General features: G+C 36.8%; 1 protein-coding gene across 2 annotated transcripts in view; it reads right to left on the minus strand.

Moving 5' to 3' along the window:
* Positions 1–4,966: 4,966 nt before the first annotated feature.
* USP9X (ubiquitin specific peptidase 9 X-linked) overlaps positions 4,967–19,038 on the minus strand; it is an 80,099-nt gene continuing 66,027 nt past the window's right edge. For both annotated transcript variants that reach the window (XM_086618559.1, XM_009983741.2), the window contains exons 37-44: positions 18,207–18,336; positions 14,698–14,883; positions 13,060–13,280; positions 11,865–11,953; positions 9,189–9,345; positions 8,546–8,758; positions 8,005–8,100; positions 4,967–6,553 (exon numbers count right to left, since the gene is read on the minus strand). In XM_086618559.1, the coding sequence (XP_086474685.1) occupies positions 6,419–6,553; positions 8,005–8,100; positions 8,546–8,758; positions 9,189–9,345; positions 11,865–11,953; positions 13,060–13,280; positions 14,698–14,883; positions 18,207–18,336 (1,227 nt within the window). In that variant the 3' untranslated portion in view covers positions 4,967–6,418. The remainder of the gene's footprint in view (positions 6,554–8,004; positions 8,101–8,545; positions 8,759–9,188; positions 9,346–11,864; positions 11,954–13,059; positions 13,281–14,697; positions 14,884–18,206; positions 18,337–19,038) is intronic.

The raw sequence follows: 19,038 nt of genomic DNA on the forward strand, positions 1-19,038 counted from the left end.
ACACCCCGCTGCTACCGGTGGTGCAAGCCCAGGCAAAGCATGCTCAGCCTTTCCAATTCCCTGGAGACTGCACATAGCTTGACCTCTCTCCCTTCAATTTCACCTCTTCTTCATCACACAGCAGGAAAAGTAGACAGAATTTGAGAGTATCATTAAATCGAAGTCCTAGCCTTCGCGTTCTAAGCTTTTGAATTTCCTTCCAGAAGACTGAGGACTCTAAAGCACCTACCAGATATTTAAATACAATCAAGTATATTAAGAAGCGTCCAAGTTTTTTTTCAATCAGCCTTCTTTTCCAAAGTAGATTCCAGCGAGACCCACCATCTTTATTCATCTGTAGGAACTAACTGTTCAAGACAGAAAATGAAGCAAAAGCAAACAAACAAAAGAAACCCCAGTAAGCTACAAGCTACTTGAATTCAAGACTGCCATCAGTAGCATGAATTTTTCATATCCCACATAAATTCTGAGAAGATTTAAGAGATGACAAAGCCCTCTTGGTCAAGGCTGCGGCTGCTGCTACTGCACACCAAAAGGCTCCGGTTGGGAGCACCAGGCAGCCTGGCAAACATGGCTCTTTCGGAGCAGCTAACAGCAGGAGTAGGTAGAAAAGGAGGTAAAAAAACCCAGCAGAGCAAGTGAAGGGATTTGATTCCAAGAAAATACAAAAACATTATGTAGAAAGTGATCCTGGCAATCCAGAGAGAGAAACTTGGTAAGAAAGAATGGCAAGAATTGAACAGAAATTTAGACGTGATGGACAAGAACCGAGCAGCATCTCAATAAATAAAGCTACCAAAAAGGCCAACACCTTTAAAAGCTGCATCCACAGAGGTATCACTACAGAAAAGGAACACATCTCCTCGCTTAATGGCTCATGTGAAACCACTCTTAGAATGCATTCGTCCAGTCCTGGTCACCGCATGAAAACAGAAACGGCACCATCACAACAATGAAAATGGACACGCAGATTAGGGAACTGGCTTATTTGGGAAAAACATTTAAAGATTTTGCTCTGGTAAGGACTAAAGGGGACATAACCGCAAATGCATCAGGAAGCTGCAAACTGTGCAGCTGACTCTGCTGAGGGCAAGGCAAACCAAGTTACTGGAACAGCAATTGTAAATTAAGAATAAAAATTAACATTATCAGACATTTTAAATAGTATAGACACAGAGAAAAAGGGAATGATCTTATTTTCCTGCACTGGATGTTTTTCTATGGTTAGGTTTCGGATGAATTCATAGAACCTGTTTTCCTTTTTTCTCCTAATTTCATTATTCATTGTTAGCTCATTGTTGAGAACTAGAAGACATTTGGACATTATTTTGACCACTGCAGAATGACACTGTCATTTCAGAATTGTGCTGATGTAATTAAGGCTATATTAAATTCTCCCAAGGAAACAGCCCATAGGTCAGTTTTATTATTAAAAAGGGGCTTTAAGGAATTTTGAAGCTAAAAAATACAGAGTTGGGTATTTAAAATCTGATGAAAAGTTAGCCCTTATTCAGGAGTGTTCTTCTCCTTCAGAAACAGATTCTCCTGTGCTTGTTTTGATTTCATTTTGTGTAGATAAGTGTAAATAAAGCAAGTAAGAGAAGTCATCTTTTGTGCCACTCGCTGACATCTGTGTCCATCCCTGCAGCACGCCACCAACTTCAACTCCTTATGGTGCAGAAATCAACACGGCTCATACAAATGCCGTTGAAATCCACGGATCCAACACAGCTTGCGTTGGAAAATGAGTTTACAGGATGAGGATCTCTGAATGTAAGTGCTGGAATCTATGCTGACACACTTCTGTGACCAGCCTACCATAACAGGCACTACAGGGGCAGGACTGAACACTTGCTCTTGTGAAAAAAAGACAAAAAAATGGCTACTTGACATTTTAAAATAGTCCAAGGGAAATTTTTGTACCTTAGAAATCAAAGGACGTCTACAGTACAAACCTTAAGAAGTTACAGAGTGTAGAAAGTGACAGTGCTCAGACTGGGTTAGAGCCCTTCCAGTGCCGTGGAGCTGCCTAGTCCGTAACAGCGGGCAAGTCTCAGTGAAAATGAATGTATTAACACGACGAGCCCCAAAGACCATTACACCAGGAAGGAGTAACGAACGCCCTGGAACAGTATGGAGGGCATATATAGCGTGTGTCGCTTGTGCTGCTGCTGCTGCACAGCGATCTTTACTGCACTAGTGCAGACCCATTCCAGCTGCAAGCCAGAAAGAAAACACACTGAGCTTTCAAGAGCTGTTTGCTGTCATCCTCCTCAGGAGACCACTTGCAAGAGGAACAGAAATCATGCAGAAGGACGTAGCCGGGTTTCTTTCTCCTCGCTTTCTGTTTATTGTAGTACCACTGTGCAGCACGTAGTATTTACAAAACAATTACTACTTTTCCCCCCAAAACTCCTCTTTTGCCTTGCTCTAGATAGAAGACAGGTTTAGACTTTATTCCCAAGACCTCATGGTTGTGAGAAAAAGGTATCGTGAACATGACAGCACAGGAGGTAAGAAGACAGGCAGCCAAAATTACTGTTGTCCTGATTATACTGTGCTGGAACAGGGCCACCAAATGGGAAACTCCCACATCTGTCTTAAGAAACGCGAGGTCAGCATCGGCATCTCACCATCTCAAAAATTCAGGTGTGTGTCTTTCACCACAGGGGTGAATTTGCTTTCAGCGTGGATTTGCAAGTGAGGACCAACAAGGTTTAACTAAGATATTTCAACACTTAATTGATTACTCTGCCAATCTCCTAACATGCCACTTCTTCCCTCTAATTCAGACAGTTAGTCTTCAACTTTCATTCGAAGTTAAATTCACTGCACCGAAAAGCCTCGCTGCAGTGCCTAGTAACTGAAACACACGCCAGCAGAAACGCTGAGCCACTTTGCCTTGACACAGTTTATCAGCCTATTCATTTCTGGCAACAAGACTCGGAGGTAGACATAATTTATTGGAACCAAAAATAAAGTAAATTGCTACAGCAGCCAATTTTTGCCCATTTTAGCTTTGGCAGAATGGCTAATCTCACTCTCTCCTGGAACTCTGGAAAGATACAGAAAGTTTTGGAACTGCAAGTGCTTTTTTGTAATACATATGCTGAAACACAACAGGTAGGCACAACAAAGTGGCTCAGAAGGCATAACAGCAATTACCACAACACAATTTTCTCATGTCATCTAAAGTAAAGTTTCACTCTGAAAAAAAATACGAGATATCTTTGTCAAATTTCATTTCTTTCTGGCTCAACTTCAGTAAGATACATTAGTTTTAAAGTAACGAAAACTTAACTTTTCAGAGCTGGTAGTTAGCAGGGAAAATGATCTGAAAAATTACTTTTCTGCTTGTGTATCACCAAAAAATGAGGTTCTGCATGGCAAGTAAGCTTTGACTGAACTCTGTGCAATCTCATTGCTGTCAATGGGATAACACCGGTGCAGGTGACCAACTTTGTGACCAAAGCTTCGTACAATCACTGATACACAAATGGTAACTGACTTCCTTTTACATATGGCTGTACTGATTTTTTAACACTAACAGCAGCAAGTGTTAAAAGCTTATTTTAGTCACTAAACAACAACCCAAACGTACAAGAAGGAGAAATTCTGCAGAGTTAAGGTAATGGATTTCCCCCTAGGTCAAACTACACATTAACCACCATGTAACACCACCTATGGATTTTCAGTTTCTGTGTATTTGATGTTACATTGTCAGGAACACGATCATTGCTTTACTATTTATTGGCTCATTTTATGGAAGACCAGAGATTCCCTAGTAACTGTTCTAAACAGAAAACAGGACTGAAATTAGCGATGGGGGAATTAAGTCTTTAGGCACTTTGAGGACTACTATTTTAAAGTGTGCCATCGATAATGAGGTACTGTGTATCGCCTAAAAATGACCACTGCCAAAATGCTGTGACAGTTACATGCATATGAAACTTTTTGCTTGTACAATATTTGTTAAGTACAATTCAAAATTGTTTTGCCCAAAGTGAAGAAAACATTGCACCTTTTACTGTAGCTATCTGCTTAAAAGCAGCGGCTGCAACAAACAATACAGGCCATCCTTCTTCAAGTCACAAAGATGCACAATATTTTCAATTTGCCGCCTGAAAAACAAGCGCCCCTGCAATCACTCTGAAGTCAGGGACAGAGGTGTGAATGACTGAAGAGAGTCACAGCCTTAAAGTGTCACAGGTTTGACATGTCTCTACAATCATTGCACTATTAAAAGCAAACACATTTGGCAAGGCTGAACTAGCACATTATATTTTACCTATATAGTAAAAAATACATAATAATCGCCTCTGAGATAGCTCGTTTAAGAATTACTGGTCCAAATAAATATGAACTATTTCAACTTGAGTCATCAGGCTAGAATTTTTGAATTAAAACCTCCAACAAGCATTCCCAAACATAAACGGGAACACTTTATCCAACTTTACTAAGTCCAGGTAAAATGGTATTACTAAAAAACTATGAAAAAATCTGAATTAACTTGAGCACTAGGGAAAACATGGAAGCATAAAAGCGATCATCGCTACGCAGCGTATTCAAAAATCTTCTGTGTCTCTTCCTTCTTATACTAAATGCACAAGAATGCACTTGCGACTGAATTTTCCTTTGTTCATTTCAAAACTACAGAGCTTTAATTTGATAAGCAGCTTTGTTTCTATCAACTCATTTGTAAAAAACACCATCAAGCTTGTGCTCATTAAATATATATATGTATATATAAAAACATACAAAAAGTACAAGATAAATCACATTAAGAAACTTTTACAGTGTAATTGTCCTGATTATTTTATTCTTAAGGGCCAAATTTTTTCGTGCACAGAATCTCAACGTGACTGTTGTTCCAGAATTCATCATAGTGCCACTGCACAGAATTCACCTTTCTGTGCAGTCCATTAAAAAAAAACCCAAAAAACAACACACACCACAGGACAAAACATTCTTCTTAAATCAAATTCTATTTGTGAATTCAGCAAAATAATTTCTATAAAATAAAACAGCAAAATATTTAAATAGTATAGGGTGGGCTGTATCTGTTTTGCAGGGGTATTTGGTTTTTAGACAGGTTCCAAAAAAATTACACACATTCAAGTTACCAATTTTCATTTAAATACAGTATTTACTGATGCGTTTCTTGAAGTCTTTAAACAAATGTTTATTCTGGAATAGAGATACCTCAGAATTGTATTTGACTAACCAGTAGTTTCTTTTATAATTAAACCCTGCTTCTAATGTTAAGATTTCCTGTATAATGGTTAAAGAGCTAAGACAATTCTCGCTTTCAAGTAGAACTGTGAACGAGCAGAAAACCAGCAAGTTAACTTGGTGCAGTGGCACTCACAAGTACTGTGTGATTTCGTTGACTTCCACTTCACTGGGATGCAGTAGAAGGAAAGTGTTAGAAGTTTATCTAATAAGCTCTACCAAAGAAACAAAACAAGCACACCAAATACAGTCTATTATGCTCCAGGCATCCTGGCATAGCAAATTTTTGCATATTTGTTTTAAATCTTTTAAATTCCTATTACTGAAAACTAAGTGTTCTTTATCCCACCCAGAGACAGAACTGTCAAACATCGGATGTGAGGAACATATGTGAAACTGAAAACCACTTGTTTGTCACATTTTCCCTCCCCATTTTATAGTCTAGGTGTAAGAAGAAAAAGTTTTGAGCAATACAGTTGTCACATTGGGACAACTGCTGTCCCGCTGTTTTTTTCCCCCTCGTTGGCTACACTAACTTGGTGTGAAGCCATGCTAAATGTTACAGCATAACTATAGCTTCAAAGTGATTAACCTAATACCAGAATGAAAAAGGCAATGAAAAAAGATCTAGAAACAATGTTACATCACCAATTTTCCACATCAACCAAATAATTAAAAGGTTACCAGCCATTACGTTGCTCATAGTAAAATCGACTCCAGTGGCAAAGAATTAACATGAAACTATTTTTGTGGTTGACATGGATAGGCTTTTTCGTAAAGGAGTTGATCCGACTGCCATGAGGCAGGCAACACTGGTTGCAGAGCGCAGCAGATATATCAAGAAATTATTTTTTTGTTTTTGTAGATCTGTGAGTCTCATCAAGACAAAAAAAATGTTTCTTGCTCAAGAATTAACAGTCAAACATTAATATACTATATACACCTTTGCCATTTACACATTAGCATCAGGCCATTTATTACAAAACACTATACACTTTCCACTGCAGGCGGGTTATATATTGACAGCAATTTTCTGCAGATAAGACAGTGAATAGACTCTCCACTCCATGTTGATTAGGAATAGTTTTTCTAGTTTTAAATATTAGCCAGACACAGAGAAAGGTTGGACTGTAAGGCCTGGGTGCACAGTCTTGATGGAGCAAGTTAATTGATTATGTGCATTTCACTAATCTTTTGTCTGAGGCGGGGAAACTTCTTCACTGCCTTCATAATTTTCTTGTGCTCGTTGGCCAGTTCGCTGAGGGTTGTTCATATGATGTGCTGCCGGGCCTGTATATGGCTGTCCATGCACGTGGTTATTCTGTAATAAAGCATAAACATTTTAAAGGGACATTAAACTTCTGGACTGTTTCGTAACCCGTTACTTGCTTTACCCTTTACATTCGGGCTACTGAAAAGTATTCTCAAGCACGTTCAACTTCTTGTGTAGTACTGTCTGTATGAACACACATCAGTTTCTTCATTTCTCTGAACCACATACTTCACTTACCTTTTTAATTTACACAGAAGGTAAACTTTCAACTTGTAAAGATGAAAGGATTAGTTAAAATAGTAATCTCAGCTTTTGAATAACAAACATTTACATGCAAAGCAAAAGCAGCAAGAAAGAGAGGGAGACGAAAGAGGCCGCCTATGTGCTGCAGACATTAAACTGTGTGCATGTTTTATCAAAAGATTCAACCGGCTTGATTTTTCTTTCCTAAAACAATGGAAAAAGCATACCTGTACTTATGCAGCATACTTCAATTTTTGAGAGACAATTGTAATGTTACAGAACTGAATGAAATCTAGACCAGTAGTTTTCTTCAGATTTAAAATTTCTTCAAATTTTAAAAGTCATACACACATCTGGCAAATGAAAACATCTCACCTATCTAGTGTTTTGCAGAGTTTAACCAACTGTGGAGAAACCAGGAATATGAGGATTGTGCGTGTTAGTGAGAAATGCCATCTCTTGCAAGAAAGTGAACACATCACACGGGTAATGGTGAGGTTACGGTCTGTGTCTGAACTCAGGAGCTCAGAAAGGAGTGGGAAAATCTGCACGACTTACCAACCGCTCTGCTGAGAACATCAAGTAAGGAAAGCAAGATGGAGAGGAAATGGGTTTGGGCAGGAAAGGAAATCAAATTAGAAGATTTGGAATATATAAAATGAATTGGAATAAAAAAAGGCAACTAAGTGGGAGATATACTAATTTAGTCAATTCAATAAAAAACCTGGTTATGATTTCTTTCAGATCTGGCTTTCCACTGAAAGGTATTAACAAAGCAGCCATATAACAAAAAAACAGATTTACGCTTTATATGTACTTAAGATTTAGAGATCAGTGTTCATAGCACAAGTTATACGCAACAAAGCCACTGCCATTTTTCTGAAAGCCTTCCAATTACTCAAACTGAAATTCAGGCCTTGAGGCTTGATTCTGTATTTAAAAACAAAAAAGCAACTCATAAAGTATTACCAATGTCAACAAATATGACAGAATCAAATTCAGTACGCACTACACTGATGACATTTGTCCCCATGCTATGGACGATTAATCCCTGATCTGGTAACATTAAAATTCTCACCTGAAACTCCGGTGGTGTAACTGTTCCTGGCAAAATGGAGGCGTATCTTTATTCCTCCAAGTGTGATATTTGACAATAATATGCTTCTGGCTAAATGCCTATAATTTGAGTTACCATAAATGCTAAAAAAAGCGCTAATCTGGAGCTCTGAATAAATGGTTCAACTCTGAGCTTTTACCTGTTGATACTGGGAACCAGGTGAATGGGGATACAGCGGGGCATCTTCAGGTGGAGAAGACTCATGTTCATCTGGGGCATCAGGATCATCTGGTTCCTAAAGTTTGAAAAAACATTTACTTAAGTAAAACATATTAAGATTATTCTATTCAGAACCAATCCTACATGCAAGTGATTGTTTCAAACATGCTTTGAGAAAAATTCCACCCCATCGTTTCACCCATAGCTTGTACTCTGTTACATAAAAATTCCCACTATCAACATGTTATTGAAATAATAGACCCATTCATAATCTACTTGAAATGGTCAATTTCAATTCCATACTGCTAATTCTGTTAAGTGACAGATGTCTATAGAAACAGTAATAAAAGCGAAAAATGCACAGGAGTATGTAACTGAAGCCAACAAAACCAGAAACCTGTATTTATGAAATACTTATAAAATGCGTTATTTCTATGACGACTGGAGATTGTTGGCAAGGTTAATTATTTGTAGAAGCATTTCACTCCAATTTTTCATCAGAAGTCAGATTAATTCTTTACCTCCTCTGGACAGAGTTCACAAGCTTTTGCAAGAGTCATTCTAGCACTGTGCGACCTCTCTAGGAAGTAGCCGTTTGATGTCTCATTGCTTTGTATTGGTGGAGACCAATTATTGTAGGTGTACTGGGGATTGCCAGTGTACGGTCTACGCTCCAGCTCATCTCCAAGCCATTCTACTGCCCAGGTCCATTTTCTCTTCAAATCTCCATTGCTCTGCAGGTGGAATATTAACAATTCAGAATTATTTCCTCTGTTCTTCAAAATAAAAATATTTTGCCCTTCCTATACATCAGCTATCGGAGAACAGACCACCAACACATATGCCGCTGTCTAAAAGACTCCCTGAAATACGCTTTTTTGCAAAGAAAACTTCAGATTTGAAACGAAGTCTGTAGATCTGCAGGTGCATCACAGAATCATGAGTGCGAGTTTAACCAAATTGCTCTCAATTCCATCTACTGACCTTCTGATACGGGAAGGTTCAAAGGATAGTTGTACCTGAAGTTGTAATTTCATCAAGGTGATGAAAACTGAATAATGGTGGTTTTGTTGTGTTTGTGGGTTTTTTTTTTTCTTTCTTTTTTTTTTAAATACACAGAACTGGAAAAAAAAAACATTAAGAAACAGAATGAAAAGTATTCACCTGAAGGATCTGGTAGGCTACAGGACAGTTGCTGAAGAGAGCTACCATGCACTTTATACACTGGTAAGCTCTTTTCTGATAATGATTCTTAGAGCGCTGAATGGTGTCAAATAGTCCATCCCTGTCATCTGGGATTCCCTTAAGTGCATTGTGAATCCTACAAGAAAACAAACAAGAATAAAATCAAAAACACCTTCAAGTGTTACAATGTTTTAGTATTTGAATTAAGGCTTCACTTTCAATGTAATTATAAAAACAGTAATTTGTATTCTGACTTCCAGTTTTAGTTAAGAGGTTGGTTTTTTTTTAAAGCAGAAAACTAACTTGACACATCACAGACATAACTTATAATTTTAGCACGTTTGGTAATATTGAAACTCTCTGAATGAGATATATAAAACTTCTAAGTATGATTAATTCTGATCACAGCAATCACCTTTAACCAGTTAATTTTTGTTACTCATTTCTAAAATTAACTGCATTTACAAAACAGACCTGTTAACCCAATAGGTCCTTACAGAACTGGAACAGTTAAATCCTCAACAGCATGGTTACTTGTGTTATAGTCATGCTTCTCAAAGATGCGCTCTTTTAGATGTGATTTCTCTGAAGAGGAATGAATGGTACATATTTGTGCACGGGGACAAGGGACTTGGGCTAACACCTGGAACTAAGCCTACTTTCTGTGCCTTCTGCTCTTGAACGAGGGGTAGAGGAATTAATTGCCACCCTGAAACTGTGCAAGAACTGAGAATTGACACACTTTTGGCTTTGGAAAAAAGTCGGAGGAGTGCAAGGAACCAACACTGACGTCTTGAAGAGCTACGTCCTTTACTAGAAAATCAACTGCCCTCTTTCCCGATAGCCCTGGCAACAGTCAGTGAACAGACTCCAGGCAGCTGACAACCTTGGCTCCGTCTGTAAAGTGATGACAAGCTTTACTTCAGCTGATTTAACTTAATGGTACTTGTAATATTATTATCCCAAACTTGGCACTTGAACTTGTCAAATCGAGAGAAATTTATGAGAGCAAGTCTGATGCTAAAGAACAGCAGCAGCCATCTCACAGAACAAGAATATAAGGAGCATCAAAGGATGCACACTAAGATGAGATGACGCTTGTTTTCTATGAGTTAGAAGACATTACATTTACTATGGGCAGTTACACTATTTGGGTTTTTTTTAAAGAGAAGACAAAGGTCATTAAAACTCTATGATTATCACAGCAAAACCATGAACAGGACAGAGCTCAAGCTACTGCCAGAAGTGGCAGGAAGAAGTAAGAGCATGACTGCAGATGGCCACTTAATACCCCTCTGCTGAAGCCTAACACAATTTCAACGAACACTGCTATTCCTGAGATGGCGATCTCGAATACGAAGTGATGAAGATCTCCAAGTATAGCGAAAGCCATACCATAACATTCAACCTCCTTCACACTCTGTTATTTCAAACACAGCACTATCCCAAACAACCACTTTGGTGATTTCTCACCTGCGTTTCCACCCTAAAACGTAATTTTATTTCACATCTATTAAAGCATGCCCATCCTCCAGCATTCTGTGAACTTAAAGACATCTCATGGAAGTATTTGTTTATCAGGAGAAAAATATAAAAAACCTGCATTGTATATGCATTACACCTACATATATATGCAAAACTGAAAAGCCTATGTATAAAGGGTATTCTCATCCCTTACCTAAGCTGTAATTCCTATAAAGAAAATGAGGAAATCCCTCCAAATTAAGTCTTCATGTTTTGGAGTGTGGTAAGCCAGACCACCATCTTCTTTTAGAGTATCTTCTAAAGCAAAGCTAGGCAACTGATAAAATCGTAAGAGTGCAGTCTACTTCCACAGGTTAAATACATGAGTTCACTCCAACACCCTTATTGCACATGGCAAGCGTACTCTTACTCCAAGTATTTTAAATGTCCTATGATTCTATGGTTGCAACCGATTTAGTAAACCCTACAGTCACTTACCATGAAATAGTGACATTTTGAAATATTGACAGGTAGTAGGTTGATTACATTTATTTGGTGTTGCCTCATCTACTACTATATAGAACTTCTAAGACATTGACTATTCTCTCAAATAGTCAAGTATTTGCAACAGTTGTATTTTTTAATCTCAACTTTCAAAAGTCTTATTCTGTAGACATATGAAAATCAGGTTTGGAACTGGATAAATATTTAACATATTGAGCTTAAAATCCTATTGAAATGTGACCACATAGAGCATATGTATGAAATAAGCTTTTCTCCAAAGTTCACACTTCATCCATGCCTAGGTATCACTACTACAACTGACGTGCTTCTTAGTAAGCCCAGGCTATCACTGGACCTTCTTCAACGAGATGTTCCTAAGAATCAACCTAAGCACCTCACAGTGAATACCAATGAGTTTAGCCTAAACGGCACCTTCTCTTGTATGTGAAAACATTTGGGTTTATAGAGCTAAGTAGCAAATTTCTCGACAGTAAGGAAGATTAAGGTGAAAAATTGTAGATTTGTCTCAAAAACTGAGATAAAAGCCTTAAAATAAAGGCTTTATTCCTTTATTTTAATTTAATATATACTTAAATCTTTTGAAAGGATTAGCAACAGAACCACTGTGAAAACAAGCTGTACAAAACATAATAGTGTTGAATTATAAGAACACAGGTAAATACTAACCTGTGAGTTTGCCAAGAGTCCTCAATTAACAGGATTTGCAGAAGCAGATCCAAATAAGGTCGAAGCTCATACGTATATGAATATGCAACCTTAAAAAGTAAAAATGCAGAGAACATAAGAAAGCATTTCTTGAAACATGTAGATTACATGGTGCAATACAACAATACAATTCATTTGAAGTGAAATTTAGTGGAATTTAAAAGGATATTTCTAGACACAACGCATACTTTTTTTTTTTCAAAAAAAATGTTGATCATGTCAGTTTTTTGGGGGTTGTGGGGTTTTTGTTGTTGTTGCTGTTTGTTGTTCATTTGTGTTTTAAAAATATAGTAGGTTTTGTAAAGGATAAAATGCTTCCTTAGGAGTTTAACACAATTGATCTGAAGCCCCAAGCATGAAATGCTGAAGAAGCTACCTTAAAAAAATTACCTTTAGGAAAGCAAAACTACAAAACTGTATTTTTCACTGATATTGCTACTTTTAGACAGTATGTTCAAAGGTTATCTTCAAAGGTTATTCTAAAATGTAAAACGCATGGTTAGCAAAATACCAGTAAAGTGATTTTTGTTATGATTCTTTCAAGTGCCAAACAAAAGGACACAGGAAAATGTGATGTTTACATGGAAAAAAAATGGGTGAATATAAAGACGAGCTAGCAGAAGTCAAAAATTTTTTTGGAGTGGTAAAGTGTGACTAACGTTACAGAGATTACAAAGGAAAAACAAGACAGTCCCAAAGGTTCTTTCCTGAGTCTGAAGCCAAATATGTTCTGCAGACTTGTAAAAAAGAACCTTACAAACACACTCAGAATAAATACAAGAGAAATCTTAGGAAATGATTCTAGCTTTCTATGCAACATAAGAAGCTCTTTTATGGATAATGACAGAAAAGCTGAAGGAAATACTCTTGCAATACATAAAGACCACCTCAGTCTACTTATTTCCCATCCTTAATGTAGAGTTCTTAACTCATAAAAGGTCGATCGCTTTCCTAAACTCATAAAAAGACTTCCCATTGTACTCTAACATGATGCATAGATCTAAGAGTGTAAATATTGACAGAGGATGTCACCTTAAGGAAAGTTTATTTATCAAGCATCTGTTCAGTATTTAATACAACATTGCTATATATAAATACAGAATCTTGCAGCATACACGTTTATATTGTCATCTTTCTCCTGGCTTTTTATTTTTACCTGCCAAAGAAGCTCACTGAGGACAGTGGAAGAGAACTGAGGATTCTCCCAACAGCAGAAACGAAGCAACTTGATGGTCTCTTCAGAGTTGCTGCAATCTTCAATAATTTTCTTCACATAACTAGTTCTCACAAACAAAATGTCTGCTACGTTCTGCTGAAGTGCCATTATAGGCTGAGATAAATTAGGATCGCCGTAAGGGTTCGCAAGTGGGGGATTTCCTAGAATAAAGTTATTATAGTTGAAAAGGTACTGAAGTATTTTCATTGTAGACACAACAAAATAGAAATTGGTGTAGCTCATCAAAAAAACCCAACAGATAGGCAATAGGAAAAAATTCAGAGAAGTATCTGTCAGAACAGTCTCATCTGAATCTCTAGAGTGTAGAGAAAAGTAATACACTCTTGAAAGAATAAAAATTCATCTATCTTAGTTAGTAAGCCTCGTTTTGCATAAGGAAAGACTGTTGATTTGCTCCTGATGTTTCTAAATTTAGCAGTGGTTTTAGGTATTGTTTGAAGATGCCCAGAAGTCCAAGGGAGAACTTTTCTAGCTTAACATGTTGAAGCAAAACCATAATTTTACTCTGCGAATAGTAATCATAATTCGTAGTCAGAGTAATGTTCATACAAAGTAATTTTTTTTAGCACAACATTATGAATACAATGAATATACAGGTATTTTTCACAGGTAGAATATCTTTTCAGTGTAAGCCTCAAATAATGCACTGGAAAAACAACCAAATCAAAATTGCCAAACAGTTCTGAAGCTTATTATAGCACAATAAAATTTTCAGTTCATTAATCTTACTACTGCACATTCTAGCCTATTGACTTAATAGCCTGACACATCAAGCTGTAATGAGTTTGCCATTAAATAGCTTCTCTACAGATTCCTAATTAGGTTTTCTAAAATATGCTTAACAGAACATGTACATATTACAAGCTATAAAGTCCACGTAGCCCAATATTCTGTCACTATTTCTCAAAAATAACTGCACTCTATTCAACTACTGCAGATACTAATGATTTATACTGTGGTTGATCAATTTCTAGCTGATTCTTTATCTTTAATTTCTAAAAGTGCTGGCTTCTGTTTGTTTTCTTAACTGTGAACAAGCATCAATTCATTTTCAAGACCTCTCGACAACAACGCAAGATCTCTTCACTGATAAGCAGAATTAGCTATTTCAGAGCCTGCTGTTGTGTTTTTCCTGTACAGATTACTTCTGTACTGGTAACATGAAAGTAACCTATTATTTTACTGCATACTCAGATTCAAAAGATCGTTATGCAATTCTTTACTACAAGCTTAAACTATTCTAAAATCATTACTATTTTGTAATCAACAAACTTATTACTTTACTACTCAGTTGTTTTCCTGTATCTTTAAGAAATAAGCCAAAAAGCACAAAACACAGATCAGATTTCTTCTGTCTTGTGCTTTTTCATAGGTTGCTATAGCAAATCAGTTTTGCTTATGATAAAGAGATTTCTGTCTTTAAACCAAAGGAGCTGCTAAACATAAAAGGCAAACATTTTTCCACCTAATCCAGTTTACGCATAATAGCTAAATATGCACAAAAGACATTTACTGATACATTCAATTAATCTAAGGAAAACTTAAAATTCACTATACCATTGATAGAAGACTGCATCCGTGATGACACATTGCAACAACGGATCAGTTGTGACACAACAGTGTACAGCTTTCCCAGTTCAGCATACTGGTATTTAATTGGAGGACCTGGACCTTCATCCAGAGCCACAAGCATGAAGGTTGCAGGAACATTTAGTTTCAGAAGTTGTGTCTTCTCTGCTACACCTTTCCATGGGAGAGAGGGAAGAAAAAAGATATATCTTGTTTCTGGCACTGACAGTATTTTTTTTTTTTTTTAAAAAAGAAAAATAACTACAGTTTACATGATTTGTAACTTTTCAGTTGCTGGGTTTTATTTTAACCATCATTTATGCTTTCTAGGGAAAAAAAACAATCAAATCAGTAAAGATGCACAAGAAAATTACGTTCAGCTAAAAAAATCACATTGAAGGAGAGTTGTAAAGGACTACAATTTCTTAACAGTGCTCATTAGAACCTAAGCAATCGGCATTTGTGTTAATAGCAAAGCCTCTGAGGAGTCTTTTGGACAAAGAACTAATATTTTAATTGTGAGGCCCAGGATAGAATGAACATCCTGCACAGTATATTTTGTTATTTTTCCGTCATGTCCTAGATACATCAATTACACATTTAAGACACTTTCAACTGTGCCACACTATATAGTAAGTGTAAATAAAAGTGACAAAATCAATTTAAGAAAAAAAAAAAAAAAACAAACCCGAGAAAACATCCAAAACTAACCAAGAACCCAATCAACTAAAAAACCAAACATGCAGGTAGTTTCACTGCAAGAGCACCTCGCATATACTACACCAGAACTTACCAGTAAATTCAATATGCCCCTTTTGATCTTGTATTTGGGTTCTCAATTTGGTTAATAGTCATGATTTTTCACATGCTTCCAAGTTTTTTCTTATTCTGAACTACAACTGCACCTTACCTACCATCTTTCTGATACGAAGGACGAATCCAGATAGCACCTTATTAGAGGTCTTTTATAGTTAGGTCCATTATGTTAGTTTTGCAGTTACATCCTTTGAAGAACTGATCTCTCGTTTGCTTTGATGTGAACAATATACTATTTGATTTCTCGAAAGGTCGGACAATTTAATCTTTTTCACAGAACTTGGGGCATTGCATGAATGATGTATTGTGGCTTTTGCAGAATGAATGCTCCACATCCACATACAGAAGCCTTCAGTTAACAGTAGAAAGACAAGCAAAACTGCTTAATGTTTTCATGTTTATCCTTGCAGAATAGATTGTGAAAATGATCAGACCCACAAATAAAATTTAGTTACGCTTTTCTGTCTGGCTTCTGGGTGCTCTCCTAGTCAGTGGCTTCAACTACACTGACCGGCTATGAAAAGCTAGTAAAGAAGAAAAGATAAGTAAGAGTAGAAGAATTGCATGTCTCTTCTCTGTAATGACATAAAGTCCACTCTGGGGGTCTTGATGGAACCCTGCCTGACAGAGAATGCTTTGTTAGACAAAGAATATGAAAGCAACATACAAAAGCGAAATTAACACAATTGCCTAGATTCATTTATAGATAGGAAATTACATTTCTTTCGTGTGGGTAGGCAATTTTAAAGAGCTTCCAGAACTCTGTGTGTGTGTCAATTCTATGTGGATATACTGAAATAACTCCATTTGGACTGATACACTTGCTTAACACCCTAGCCACAAAGTAATCTAACAGAAACTCAAATTTGCAACTGTCCTGCATGAGCCAACAACCAGCAACGGCTGAGCTGCTCAGTATTATGGGCATTCTGTAAAATTTCCAAAGGAACTGGATCTCCTAGCTTCATACTACTTTAGATGAAAGGACGAAAATATCTTGTAAGATATTGGAGTAAGACGGAGAGAGTATTCTTCCACTATGGAAGCATTAGTATCATATCTTGTTTAGAATTTGCTGTAGAGAAAGATGCTTTGTCACTTAGGCTACCACGCGTTAAAGAGAAACGGGCCCCTGGCAGAAGACTCAAATAACTGGGGAAAGTAAGAACCAAGAGCTCTGCGACAATTCACTAGATATGAACCTGTGACTACCCTCATCAACTTGAGAGTGCAAAAGCAATCCTCTATTCATTTGATGTGCATTTTATTACTTTCAATCGCTCTTCCTCAGGGCAAGTATGTAAAGCAGCAACAGATTAACTCACCTGAGAAAAAGTTTATTCAATCAATCATCAATTGATTTTCAGCATGCTGACAATGCTAAGAGACAGCATGATTACAGCTGTTCGTTTCAATGTGATTAGGACTGATCTCGGCTTAACTGCAAAAATGGTTTTTGTTTGGAATAATTACTTCAGATAATATTAGTATTAATTTATTCTATTCTTAGTATACAGGCTAGTGACTTTCTCTGCAGAACACCTACATAATCCAGAATTTAATATAAGTTTTTGCATACTTCTAAATCTATACTTATTTCTATTTTCATAACACTGGATAACAATTAAGAATCTGAAGAAAAATGGGTGATTCTGGAAGTGCCACAGCCAATATTTCATGTGGATCACCACAAAACTGATAACCATCTCATCTCAGTTACAATATGTATAGTAGGTCTTAAGCGTAGCACCTGCAAATATAGGTAGTCCTACTAGTCCTGCATTCAAAGGTCTTAAAAAAAAAAAAAAAAAAAAAATCAATCATCTCTGATCATACTCAATCTCTAATTTAATTTTTCATCAGAAAATTCAGGACTCTAGTCTTTATGAAAAGAATCGCTGTCTCAAGTATGGGAGAACTTTACTTAAGCCTTTCTGTATTGCAAAACCACCAGCTTTTCTTGCCTATTTATCTTGGAGGAACTACAGTACCTGATAAATTTTTAGTAGAATTTCCTGATTCTTGCATTATTTTACCTCATATGATGTCTATGGAGAAAGCATTCTCGCAAACAATGGTGTCTATGAGCCTACACAGACTGAGCTATTTTCTCAGCCTCCCAAAGAGTTTTTAAAGGGAAGACAGATAGAGTCAGTGTTTTGTGTTCGTATCTGTGAACTTCAAAGGTGAAGCAAAGAAACTAATATTCAAAGGGCACAACTGGAATATATAGATAAAGCATGACCCATCTGTATTGACGTTTTCATAAAGGAAAATCATGCATTCCCTTTTATGAGCTTTTATCTTCCTCAACTTCTTCAGGCTCAAATCAGTTGACAGTCCCACATGCTTCTTGGGTCTCATGATCTCCCTGCAAACGAGCCCTGAACAAAGCACCATCTCTCTTGCCATTTTCTCACCCCCACATTCTCTCAGAATGACACACTCTTATTCCTCCAAGCTTCTTGTGTTAAATCTTCCAAGGATGGCAGGAAGACTAAAGCCTCAAGCTCCAATCTGGATGAATGCAGATGCTCTAGAGTGCATTTATATGGCATTTAATGATAGCAATCTGCCTGAGGCTGAAAAACTGGATTCTCCTGCTGTTACCTGTGTAACTGGTTCATTAATAAAAAAGCTTATTACAGTGTCATCAGTAAAAGTGTGTGTAATTTGCTTACCTAGATTGGCATACATCACAAACAGATTGAAATACTGCTGCAAATGGCGCCCATGTTCAGATACTTCCCTTCTTAGAAGATTTAGTACCGCTCTCAGTAAGTGATCACTTAAACTTAAGTTATCATAAGCCTATTAAAAAAAATGTTTTAATATTAGTGGTTGAACCTATCAAATCTTTATTTAGGTTATACTTTCTATTATGGTAGAAAACAGAACTGGTTAAAAGGTATGGGATTCATACAAGCTCCAAAACACTAGCAGCTGCTTAGCCTTCTGTATCTCATAGACAGACAGACATACAGGGAGTAAGACTCTCATCACTAAATACCATATAAGTTCAAGAAATTATGCAAGTATAGAAGCTTTTAATTGAGCTTTTTCTCCAATAGCAGCTAGGCACATGCAGTTCCACTGTGGACTTCACAGACTAAGACAGACAACCAAATCACCTCTACGGGTGTATCTCAAATACCTCACTAAACAAAACATTGTCAAAGGATATGTAGCTTTAACTGAAAACAAATTCTTTGCTGAATACCTTCTCAAAATGTTTCCATTACTGTAAGTGGAACAATACAAATAAAAAGTGTCTTACTGTAGATGTTGAAAACATGACCAAGCAAAGGCTCAAAAAAGTTGATATTTTAAAACAGTCCAAACGAAAATATTGTTCTGACAAGTATTACATTAAAATTTTGGCTGTTTTTTTTGTTTGTCAGTTCTAGGTTATAAAATTAGGCAACACACTGTCTACTCCTATGCAAAGTTACAATTTTTGACAATTTCAATGTTGCAGGATACAGGGGAAGAAAACTTAGGAAACTCCTACAT

Source organism: Tauraco erythrolophus, chromosome 1, assembly GCF_009769465.1.
Source record: "Tauraco erythrolophus isolate bTauEry1 chromosome 1, bTauEry1.pri, whole genome shotgun sequence".
NCBI classification, from domain to species: domain Eukaryota; kingdom Metazoa; phylum Chordata; class Aves; order Musophagiformes; family Musophagidae; genus Tauraco; species Tauraco erythrolophus.